At 33.5% G+C, this 13,554-nt stretch overlaps 1 protein-coding gene across 1 annotated transcript in view; it reads left to right on the top strand.

The window, feature by feature from the left end:
• LOC134700968 (TBC1 domain family member 5 homolog A-like) overlaps window positions 1–13,554 on the top strand; it is a 39,030-nt gene extending 25,476 nt beyond the window's left edge. Inside the window, exons 4-5 of the mRNA XM_063562112.1 lie at window positions 6,749–6,812; window positions 12,555–13,554. Coding sequence (XP_063418182.1) covers window positions 6,749–6,812; window positions 12,555–12,621 — 131 coding nt within the window. The 3' untranslated portion in view covers window positions 12,622–13,554. The remainder of the gene's footprint in view (window positions 1–6,748; window positions 6,813–12,554) is intronic.

Below are 13,554 nucleotides of genomic sequence, written 5' to 3'. Positions count from 1 at the left end.
AGGCCAATGCCGCTACAAGGCAGCACCCGCAAAGTGGAAAGGAAATAATATAAGTAAGATAAACTTGTTTCCCAATCAACTAAAAATAAATATATTTTTAAAAGGTTTATTTCGTTTAAACAATGATTTTGCACTCAGTTTTCTTTTTTCGCTCACCTGGCCCGAAGGGCCAAGTGAGCTTTTCTCATCACTTGGCGTCCGTCGTCCGTCGTCGTCCGTCGTCGTCCGTCGTCGTTCGTCGTCGTCGTCGTCGTCCGTCGTCATTAACTTTTACAAAAATCTTCTCCTCTGAAACTACTGGGCCAAATCAAACCAAACTTGGCCACAATCATCATTGGGGTATCTAGTTTAAAAAATGTGTGGCGTGACCCGGTCAACCAACCAAGATGGCCGCCACGGCTAAAAATAGAACATAGGGGTAAAATGCAGTTTTTGGCTTATAACTCAAAAACCAAAGCATTTAGAGCAAATCTGACATTTTCAGATGAATTGGTCAATCGGTTGTTGGGTTGCTGCCCCTGAATTGGTAATTTTGAAGGAATTTTGCTGTTTTTGGTTATTATCTTGAATATTATTATAGTTAGAGATAAACTGTAACAGCAATAATGTTCAGCAAAGTGAGATCTACAAATAAGTCAACATGACCAAAATGGTCAGTTGACCCGTTTAGGAGTTATTGCCCTTTATAGTCAATTTTTAACCATTTTTCGTTAATTAAAGTAATCTTTTACAAAAATCTTCTCCTCTGAAACTACTTGGCCAAATTAATCCAAACTTGGCCACAATCATCTTTGGGGTATCTAGTTTAAAAAATGTGTGGCGTGACCTGGTCAACCAACCAAGATGGCCGCCACCGCTAAAAATAGAACATAGGGGTAAAATGCAGTTTTTGGCTTATAACTCAAAAACCAAAGCATTTTGAGGAAATCTGACATGGGATAAAAATGTTTATCAGGTCAAGAACTATCTGCCCTGAAATTTTCAGATGAATCGGTCATTCGGTTGTTGGGTTGCTGCCCCTGAATTGGTAATTTTGAGGAAATTTTGCTGTTTTTGGTTATTATCTTGAATATTATTAGATAGAGATAAATTGTAAACAGCAATAATGTTCAGCAAAGTAAGATCTACAAATAAGTCAACATGACCAAAATGGTCAGTTGACCCCTTTAGGAGTTATTGCCCTTTATAGTCAATCTTTAACCATTTTTCATAAATCTAAGTAATCTTTTACAAAATCTCCACTGAAACTACTAGGCCACAATCATCTTTTGGGTATCTAGTTTGAAAAATGTGTCCGATGACCTGGCCATTCAACCAAGATGGCTGCCACGTCTAAAAATAGAACATAGGGGTAAAATGCAGTTTTTTGCTTATAACTATGAAACCAAAGCATCTAGAGCAAATCTGACAAGAAGTTAAATTGTTAATCAAGTCAATATCTATCTGCCCTGAATTTTTCAGATGAATTGGACAACTGGTTGTTGGGTTGCTGCCCTCCAATTGGTAATTTTTAAAGAAATTTTGCCGTTTTTGGTTATCTTGAATACTATTATAGATAGCGATAAACTGTAAATAGCAATAATGTTCAGCAAAGTAAGATCTACAAATAAGTCAACATGACCTAAATGGTCAATTGACCCCTTAAGGAGTTATTGCCCTTTATAGTCATTTTTTAACAATTTTCATTAATTTGGTAAATTTATGTAAATTTTTACCAAATATAGTTCTCTGTTACTAATGGGCAAAGTTCATGATAGATATAATTGTAAGAAGCAAAATCGTTCAGTAAAGTAAGATCTTCAAACACATCACCATCACCAAAATACAATTTTGTCATGAATCCATTTGTGTCCTTTGTTTAATATGCACATAGACCAAGGTGAGCGACACAGGCTCTTTAGAGCCTCTAGTTTAACAACCCACTTATCAGTAACTCCCAGAATTCTTCAATTCTTTTGTTTTATTAGTTTTTTTTCTTATCAATTATACCGCTATAAAAGAGCTAATTATTTTTCATATAGTGTTGTTTATTGCTCACTATTAAAATTATTTTTTTCTTTTTTTATTACCAAAATTAAAAAGCGAAATATTTATGATCTAATAGGGAAAATTTAAGACCGCAAAATTTGGCAGTGCAAGTGTATATCCAGAAGTTTAGTCAATTTACGTCTGTTTTTATATCTTTATTTGATTTTTGAATTGGATGGTTGACATGTATTAAATCTATGATGATATCTACGATGAAAAATAAAAAATATGGAAACAGTGATGACGGGCTTAATAGCCCCCTAGAATTATTTTCTTTCGACTTCCATTACTGATGTTATATTAAAATTTTGTCTTTGGCAATTCATAATTTTTCTATAACAACTATATAAATTAAGACGCTGCAGTGACCAGAAGGAAGTTAAAGCTATGGTCAATGCGAGCAATCTTAGACAATATGTAGATCCCACTGATTTCCGTGACCCGCCACAAGCTCCAGAACGTCCAGTTCCAGATAATCTACCCAATGCGCAAAATAACCAACCTGCAGATAATGATCAAGATGATCAAATTGCAGACGATGAGAGTACAGATTCAGAGACTAACAGTGATAATGGAGATGAACCAAACAATGCTATTGATGATACATTTCATGAGGTTGAGACACTACTAAATACAAGGAAAACAAGAGGAATACAGTATTTTCTTGTAAAATGGAAAGATGGTTCCAAACCGACATGGGAACCAAAACAGAATATTGGAGAGGGCTTGATACAAGAGTATTTTACGAGGAAAACTAGGAGAGGAAGGAGGAGAAAACAGAAAAAATATTTTACGAGGCCATAGGTGAAAACAAATTACTGTATAACTTCACTGAAATAACACAGATAAAGCTTTAATGGCGAATAACTCACTTACATTCAAATAATCTGGATTGTACTCCAGTTTTGAATCTGCGCAGTGGACCTATTTTTTATTTATTTGACCCTTTGATTAACATTTTTTTTCTAATTTCAGAAATTTGATAGGCAAATTATGATGTGAAGTCAAACCTAACAGAATGCATATGTGTTTTGTTGTCAGTAGTGCTAGAGTACGGCCGTGCTCATTCGACTAATCATCACTTTTTTTTATTTTAGCAATTTAGTGTCCTGAGAAACTAGAATCCATTCCAATGTTATAGTTATGTATGATGAAGTTAAGTGTTCAGTGAAATGTTACCGAGAGCCAAAGTGGAGGAGTTTAGAGTGTATTAATGTTTAGTTTATTTCTTTTTGTAGGATTTAGAACACAGTTATATTAAACATATTTTTAGATTTCATTATGTCATAGAGATTGCAGATCATTAGATTGCAGATCGGGAGATTGCAGATCATGAGATTGCAGATCATGCGCTTACGAGGAGTGAGCATATAAGAAATCATTCATTTTCATGTTTTATATTTGAATTTTATATTGTTATATTGTCTTTTAATATGAAAATTTATTGGTACTTTGACTTTTCTGTTGCACTAGCACCTGGTTTACTTGATTTTTCATTATTGGAAAACTGCATCAGTACTATATAAACACACATATTTTAGTGTGAAGTGTTAATCTTCCTCCACATATGCAAAATGATAATATTAAGTAAATGCATATTTGCAAACATACAATACCTCAGTGCCTCTCCGTTTCAAGTATATTAACATACACCCTTTGAAATTTTGGAAGTATCTTATTGAATATCTGCAATTATGACCATACATATATATTTTGTTTTAATTTTTAACTAAGTATTTTATGGGCATTAGATCACAAAACTACATTCACATAATTGTGATATATAAACATTGACTCTATATGAACTTTTACATTATGTTTATCATACTTTTATTCTTTTTACCTGTATATATATATATTTATTATTCTTATTTTATCAGTTCAGATGATGTTTCAAATTCAAGCTTTGGGACAAAGCTTAGTGAGGTTGAGGAAGAGTTGTTATAGAAAAATTATGAATTGCCAAAGACAAAATTTTAATATAACAGACCAAAACTTAAGTGAAAATTATTCAATTTTTACAATTTGAGTTAAAGTATTTTGAAGTTTAAATTTTTATTTTATTTTCAAAAAATTTCTTCTACATAAGTTACATTATTTTTGGAATGTTAATTTTTGATAAAGAAGAATGACATACAACTTTAATATTTAGATTACGTAATTAAGACGGATAACAAAGAGACATGTAAGCGCTAAATTATTTACTTTGGATTATGTACCTTACATGTAAATTAAGGCTTTTGTTAAACAACCTTTTCCTATTACTCATGTGTGAAATTGTTTATAACACCTGTCACCCATGACTGGATTATTGACCAACCAGTGAAAATAGGTTGTGGTCAAGGGAGCTAAATTACAAGGTAACTTTTGATTGGTGAAAACTGGAGAAAGTTAAGAAATCAGTGATCATGTGACCACGCCCGCATGGAAACAATTTATGTTTTCAACGGTCACTTTGATTACTGATTTCAAGAAATAAACATCTATATTTACTAGAACTTTCTCTTGTTTTACACCAGGTAAGCTAAATTATATTGTTTGTATTTTTGTTTTATTGAGTCAAAGAAAGTTTAGATTACTTTATATTTTGGAAAAGCTAGCTAAAGTTAAAATTCATTTTATGATATTCACTTTAATTAATTGTATATATTTTGTATAGATTATATTTCTTTTCCATTGAGATTAATTATTTTTATGTTGGTTACGCTTAGGACGCGATGGCTTTTTATTTATGTAAACAATTGAGATATGTTTCAAGAATTTATTTAATTCAAATCTATTCTATGTTTAGAAACATTTAGTTAATTTATAAAAGTTATTTTTAAAAGTTTATTTAAAGTCCGGAAATATTTCATATTGTATCCGTAGTAACTTTTAAGTATTACAATGTCCAGGGGAGATAATTTGTAATTTTTATTTGCCGGGAGAAATGTCTTTTGTTGATAAAGCAATGATTATAGAGTTAGATCGAAAGCTAAATAACATAGACATGAGACCTTATATTCTACTTTATTATTCTGTAAGTTGTGTTTTATATTTTGTATATAGATTGTATATTTAGTTCATAAATTAGGTTTTGGAAAGCGGCACTTGTCCGCAAGATTTAGTTTGTTTACAAAATTGTTTGAACATTTTGAATTGACTTTTGAACTTATATTTAAATTGAATTTAGTTAATTTTATTATATAACACTCATACACGGAACTCGTGACTGAAGTACATGTTTGTTGCTAAGCAACATTGGTATATTGTTATTTTAATATTTTGCAAAAACAGTTAATACTGTTTAAGAATTATACAAAGTTATTTTACATACCAATTTATTCAGAAATAAATTATATTTGGTATTAGATTTTATGCGATTAAATATAGAAATAGTTTGGCAAAGATTTTATTAATTTTAAAGGTTTATTATTTCCATAGCAACAAGTTATTATACGAAACGTTTTAAATTAAGTATTCTTTCTAGTTGAAATGATTCGGTTTATTTTACATTTTGTATTATGTATTATTCTGTACGTTAAGTTTTGTAAAGCAGTTTCACTTGATAAAATAGAGTTTGGGCAAGTTTTATTTAATTAGTTAAAATTTGCATAGAGTTATGTCCCTTAATTTAGTTCATTTGTGAAATTCTAAATTTATTATCAAGTGAGACTTGCTATTTTATTGTGTAAAATCTGTAGCACTTTGATTACTGATTTCAAGAAATAAACATCTATATTTACTAGAACTTTCTCTTGTTTTACACCAGGTGCTAAAAGTCATCAGACACAGCACGAGAAGTCGGTACGACATTGATATGGTATTGTGTTCTCGTCGTTTTATTAGCAGTAGGTGGTCAAACCCTAACAAATAACAAATGACTTTTACGTTATGATAAAATTAATAAAGTCTTCGATTTCATATACAAACAACTCATTAATTGCCACACTGTTTTTTTATTATTAGTTCGGTGTTATAAACATTAAGCATTAAGTATTCTAATAAAGGTAAACACACTTCAAGTTGGTTATAAAGATAAGGTAAAAGTATGAAAGAACAATTTGAGATGTTTACTGATAATCAAGTTATATTGCATATTGATTTGTTGAAGAGATCTCAAAATTATATAATTACATAACTTCTTTTCAATATAATTTATCCTTGACAAATAAATATAAAAGGTTCTTGGTGGGTTCAACGAATAGAAAATTATTGATCCAAAAATTGAGAATAGGTAAAACGGAGAATAACGACTAGAAGAAGAACCAAAGTAATCAAGAATTCAGACACAAAGCCTCAACGATTCGAACTCTGAATTAAGCAAATAATTGTAGATGCTTTTAAATCGTATGACGAATGTATTGCATCTACCATCTCATCTGCAAGTACAGATATTTGTGTTTTCCAGTTAATACTTTTCGATAAATCCCATGTGTTCAAATTGTACACGTAGGGACTGTATAATCATAAAAATATGCATTTGTGAAATTAAGAAATCTGCAGATATTTTAAGTGGACAATCCCCTATGGTCTAGATCAAATTCTTTAATACATAAACTGTGTATTTGCTTAACACATCAATAAACATCAGTAGCAAAGTATTTGAGCACGTCCTAATTTCGCACTTGCGTTACCGAAAACAAACAACTAATAAATAGAAAAGAGAAAACGCAAAGTGTTTATTGCAAACAACTTGTTTTGTCATTTGAATGCATTTAATTCTTATTTTCTTCCTCAGATTACTCGTTTGGTAATATGGACGACGATAATTACTACAGAACAACGAATAACAACAGAAAAAAGTAAGAAATCATATCTCTTAAAATAATATCAATTATTCACTTTAACGAGGATAACATAGGCAAATAATTCTTCTGCATCTAGTCTATAGTAGAATTCTAAAAAAAGAAAAGCAAACAGTTTTGAAACTTATGTTAAAAAGAGTAGCGGAAGATTCCAAATGGATAAGTCGAAGATGAATGACACCAACCGACTGTAACAAAAAACGTTCAAACAACAAACATCAGTAAAACAAAAATTGAGCGAGACAACTATACAATCAACCAAAAAAACTATAAAGAAGCTGTGACGTATTAGTTTGATTATGCCACATAATCCTACAAAACTCTTCCAAGAACTAAACCATATTCCTACACAAACAAATTCCTTAAACATGATACACAAAATCCATACACCTACAGTTGTACTAGACAAGATCTCTCAACGTATTAGACAGCATCCACACATGTACAAGAATAAAACATCCTAAGATGATTGTCATTCATACAAATTTTAATTCATACAAGTACTAGTCAAATCACTTGGCGTATTATACAACATCCATGACATACTAGACATCATCCATGCGGAACTCCAATGGGGACTTACAGTGCATCACTAATTGCAGACATGTTTCTTTATTGTAACGAGTAACAATTAATGACTAAAATCAGCAAAAACCCATCGAAACTACATCTGACACAAACATTTAATAATACTTTTTAATATTTGGATGATATGTTGGCTCTCAGTAATGACGTCTTCAGTATGTACACTAAATACATTTATCCTGTAGAACTCATTTTGAATAAAGCTACATGTAATACTAACAATGACCACTGCCCTTTCCTGGATCTTGATATCGATATTATTAACGGGAAGCTTAATGCCAAAAATTATGATAAAAAAGATTGTTTGTCATTTCCTAATGTTAATATGTCGTTTTTATATAGTGACGCTCTCTTGTCACCATCTTATGGTGTTTATATATCTTAACTTGTACGATTCGCTCGTATATGTAACAAAGTATAAGATTTTAGCGATAAAAATCTATGAATTACTGAAAATTTCTAACACCAGGGTGTTCGATATCACAAACTAGTCAAAATATATATCTTAAATTGTGTCATTGCAAATATAAATCCACTTGCACACATCTTATATGTTCAGGTATTTAACATACAATCGTATATGGTAATATACTTTAGACCTTCTGCTGTTGTTTTTTATATGGTCGGTTGTTGTCTCTTTGACACATTTCCCATTTCCATTCTCAATTTTATTTACAAAGCACAAAACATGTCGGCATTTATTCAAAAGCTAACCAAACATTTAAGCAGAATTTCAGTTAATAAGAAGGGATATGATTACGATTATGTTGGCAGGTCATTAAAGATAGAATATTTTGGCTTTAGTTTTATAGGGTTTTTGTGCATCCGAAATACACACATTTATTCGAAAACCTGTTTGTCATGAAACGAATCATGTTTTTCTCATATTTTATGATGGTCGGATACATTTGTACTAAACCCATGACTGGAGGAATTGTACCTGATATGCATATGATGAAGACATAATCTTTCTATCAGTTTAATTGTTGTCAGTAACTGTCCTTTTTAAGTTATGTATCATTTTCATTTTGTTTAGTCATTTTTGTTACCTATTCTGATATCGGAATCGGACTGAGTTTTACTGTGCGTATTGCTGTGTGTTTGTTTATTCGACATTGGCTAAAGGTATAGGGGAGGGTTGAGATATGAACAAGAAAACTTATATAACCCCGCTGCATTTTGACATTGGCTAGAGGTATATAGAAGGGTTGAGATATGAAAAAGAAAACTTATATAACCCCGCTGCATTTCGACATTGGCTAGAGGTATAGGGGAGGGTTGAGATATGAAAAAGAAAACTTATATAACCCCGCTGCATTCGACATTGGCTAGAGGTATAGGGGAGGGTTGAGATATGAAAAAGAAAACTTATATAACCCCGCTGCATTTCAACATTGGCTAGAGGTATAGGGGAGGGTTGAGACATGAAAAAGGAAACTTATATAACCCCGCTGCATTCGACATTGGCTAGAGGTAAAGGGGAGGGTTGAGATATGAAAAAGAAAACTTATATAACCCCGCTGCATTTCGACATTTACTAGAGGTATATGGAAGGGTTGAGATATGAAAAAGAAAACTTATATAACCCCGCTGCATTTCGACATTGGCTAGAGGTATAGGGGAGGGTTGAGATATGAAAAAGAAAACTTATATAACCCCGCTGCATTTCGACATTTGCTAGAGGTATAGGGGAGGGTTGAGATATGAAAAAGAAAACTTATATAACCCCGCTGCATTCGACATTGGCTAGAGGTATAGGGGAGGGTTGAGATATGAAAAAGAAAACTTATATAACCCCGCTGCATTTCGACATTGGCTAGAGGTATAGGGGAGGGTTGAGATATGAAAAAGAAAACTTATATAACCCCGCTGCATTTCGACATTGGCTAGAGGTATAGGGGAGGGTTGAGATATGAGATATGAAAAAGGAAACTTATATAACCCGCTGCATTTAGACATTGGCTAGATGTATAGAGGAGGGTTGAGATATGAAAAAGAAAACTTATATAACCCCGCTGCATTCGACATTTGCTAGAGGTATAGGGGAGGGTTGAGATATGAAAAAGAAAACTTATATAACCCCGCTGCATTTCGACATTTGCTAGAGGTATAGGGGAGGGTTGAGATATGAAAAAGAAAACGTATATAACCCCGCTGCATTCGACATTGGCTAGAGGTATAGGGGAGGGTTGAGATATGAAAAAGAAAACTTATATAACCCCGCTGCATTCGACATTGGCTAGAGGTATAGGGGAGGGTTAAGCTATGAGATATGAAAAAGGAAACTTATATAACCCCGCTGCATTTCGACATTGGCTAGAGGTAAAGGGGAGGGTTGAGATATGAAAAAGAAAACTTATATAACCCCGCTGCATTCGACATTGGCTAGAGGTATAGGGGAGGGTTGAGATAAGAAAAGGAAAATTTATATAACCCCGCTGCATTTCGACATTGGCTAGAGGTATAGAGGAGGGTTCAGATATGAAAAAGAAAACTTATATAACCCCGCTGCATTCGACATTGGCTAGAGGTATAGGGGAGGGTTGAGATATGGTAAAGAAAACTTATATAACCCCGCTGCATTTCGACATTTGCTAGAGGTATAGGGGAGGGTTGAGATATGAAAAAGAAAACGTATATAACCCCGCTGCATTCGACATTGGCTAGAGGTATAGGGGAGGGTTGAGATATGAAAAAGAAAACTTATATAACCCCGCTGCATTCGACATTGGCTAGAGGTATAGGGGAGGGTTGGGCTATGAGATATGAAAAAGGAAACTTATATAACCCCGCTGCATTTCGACATTGGCTAGAGGTATAGGGGAGGGTTGAGATATGAAAAAGAAAACTTATATAACCCCGCTGCATTCGACATTGGCTAGAGGTATAGGGGAGGGTTGAGATATGAAAAAGACAACTTATATAACCTCGCTGCATTTCAACATTGGCTAGAGGTATAGGGGAGGGTTGAGATATGAAAAAGGAAACTTATATGACCCCGCTGCATTTCGACATTGGCTAGAGGTATAGGAGAGGGTTGAGATATGAAAAAGAAAACTTATATAACCCCGCTACATTCGACATTGGCTAGAGGTATAGGGGAGGGTTGAGATATGAAAAAGAAAACTTATATAACCCCGCTGCATTTCGACATTTGCTAGAGGTATAGGGGAGGGTTGAGATATGAAAAAGAAAACTTATATAACCCCGCTGCATTCAACATTGGCTAGAGGTATAGGGAAGGGTTGAGATATGAAAAAGAAAACTTATATAACCCCGTTGCATTCGACATTGGCTAGAGGTATAGGGGAGGGTTGAGATATGAGATATGAAAAAGGAAACTTATATAACCCCGCTGCATTTCGACATTGGCTAGAGGTATAGGGGAGGGTTGAGATATGAAAAAGAAAACTTATATAACCCCGCTGCATTCGACATTGGCTAGAGGTATAGGGGAGGGTTGAGATAACAAAAGGAAAATTTATATAACCCCGCTGCATTTCGACATTGGCTAGAGGTATAGAGGAGGGTTCAGATATGAAAAAGAAAACTTATATAACCCCGCTGCATTCGACATTGGCTAGAGGTATAGGGGAGGGTTGAGATATGAAAAAGAAAACTAATATAACCCCGCTGCATTTCGACATTTGCTAGAGGTATAGGGGAGGGTTGAGATATGAAAAAGAAAATGTATGTAACCCCGCTGCATTTGACATTGGCTAGAGGTATAGGGGGGGGGGGGTTGAGCTATGAGATATGAAAAAGGAAACTTATATAACCCCGCTGCATTTCGACATTGGCTAGAGGTATAGGGGAGGGTTGAGATATGAAAAAGAAAACTTATACAGCCCCGCTGCATTCGACATTGGCTAGAGGTATAGGGTTGAGATATGGAAAGGAACATTTATATGACCCCGCTGCATTTCGACATTGGCTAGAGGTATAGGGGAGGGTTGGGATATGGAAAAGAAAACTTATATAACCCCGCTGCATTCGACATTGGCTAGAGGTATAGGGGAGGGTTGAGATATGGAAAAGAAAACTTATATAACCCCGATGCTTTTTTGCGCTTGTTCTAAGGCAAGAGCCTCTGATGGTTTACTTTTTTTTTAATTGTTATTTGGATGGAAAGTTCTCTCATTGGCACTCACACCACATCTTCCAATATCTATTGTATGTTCTTTTGATTCTAATTTCGTTTATACATTTCGAAGTTTAGTATGGCGTCCATTATCACTGAACTAGTACATATATTTGTTTCGAGGCCAACTGAAGCACTCCTCTCACTGCATTGAAGACCCAGGGTTGGACTTCGGATGTTTTCTGCTCTTTGATCGGATTGTTGTGAATCATTCCCCATTTTTAATCTCAATTTTACGTACAGAACAAAATTCTTAAAACACACAAGAAAAAATATATACATGTACTTCACAAAATCTATGTACTAGACAATATTCCAACACGTAGAAATGCGCTTAACATAATGTACTAAATCGTTTAAAGCCGCTACATTTGAGTGCACCTGTTCTAAGTCAGGAATATGATGTTTAATAGTTGTCATTTGTTGATTGTTCAAAAGTGTTTCTCGTTTCTCAGTTTTTAAAGAGATTAGACCGTTGGATTTTCCCCTTTTGAATAGTTTCACACTGGTAATTTGTGGCGACTCTTTATAGTTAGCTGTTCGGTGTTAAACATGAATCTATGTTGGAAACCGTATTTAAACCTATAATTGTTAACTTTTACAAATTTTGACTTCAATGGAGAGTTGTCTCATTGCAACTCATATCACATTTTCTTCTGATCTATAGACAACATTCTTACAAGTGCTGGACAAAATCCCTACATGTACTAGTAAAAAGAATACGATTAGTAGACAAAATTCCTTACGCTTACTAGACAAAATTCCTAACGCTTACTTGACAAAATTCCTTACGCTTACTAGACAAAATTCCTAACGCTTACTTGACAAAATTCCTTACGCTTACTAGACAAAATTTCTTACGCTTACTAGACAAAATTCCTATAATACAACTACTAAATCTCTAATTAGTCCGACTTAAATTTGTTCACAATTATTTCCTGCATTTGTGTTGCAGATAACAATGTATACTAGTATATATGTATAGTGTATAGCAATGTCATTTTGTTTTCCAGATCCATACCAAGATACGATGTAAGCGAGGAAGACCTAATGAACGATATTGAAAGTCACTATTACTAAACCAACCGGAAATGACTCCGTTTTAGAGAACACAAAATGACTCCATGTCTACATAACAGGAAAGGACTCCATGTTTACGATTTTATGATATATTCCCTATCAATATAGTAGATCACAATATTTATTTTTGTATTAGCATATACAAAATAGTATAGTTACGAACGACTGCAATATCAGCACGATATTAAGTTATTACAATTGTTAGGTGTAGTTATAAGGAATATATCATAAACAACGGAGGCCTTTCGAACAAGAAGTTCAATACACGATATTAGCTATGATATGACTGTACAAAAACAAGAGAAACAATCTGCTAGTAAATGTTATGTGTATGTAAGACATTTCACAATGCTTCCATTATGCAATTATAAAATCGTATTTGAAAATATTAAACTTGTGACTGTGACACTTTATACCGAATTTGGAATGAGTGCATTTATAGCCATGTAAGCTGTGTAAAAGTGACTGTTTTCACTATTTTAAAAGTCTCCTTCTCCTGTTTTTAATTTTCATTACATTTTCAGCAAAGAAATATCTATGGTGAAAAATATCTATCGACATATATGTTTGTAAAATGGGGAAAGAAAGAGAATGATAGGAGCGCATAGATGAGAAAAAATAGTTGGAAGTTAATCTATACGACTTGAGAACTTTTTAAGTAGCTACTGTGATAATTATTTTATGATGGTGGGTTTTTCTTAAAACATATTCCTGATATTATAGATATAGTTAGGTAAGCAATTGACATAGTGACGACATTCGTCTAAACTCGGCCGATTCCGTTCCTCCAATCAACGGAGAGTCGCGGATTTGTACGAGGATTGCCAATTGGTAGAGACGATGGAATAAATCTGTGATAATTTATACTTGCCAAAGGAGGTTGATATTAGAGGAAAACATATTATGTTATTTATTATACATCGGATATATTTG

The sequence above is a fragment of the Mytilus trossulus genome, unplaced genomic scaffold, assembly GCF_036588685.1.
Source record: "Mytilus trossulus isolate FHL-02 unplaced genomic scaffold, PNRI_Mtr1.1.1.hap1 h1tg000210l__unscaffolded, whole genome shotgun sequence".
Classification (NCBI taxonomy): domain Eukaryota; kingdom Metazoa; phylum Mollusca; class Bivalvia; order Mytilida; family Mytilidae; genus Mytilus; species Mytilus trossulus.
Note: the sequence above shows the minus strand (reverse complement) of the source record. Positions and strands in the feature narration are given on the sequence as shown.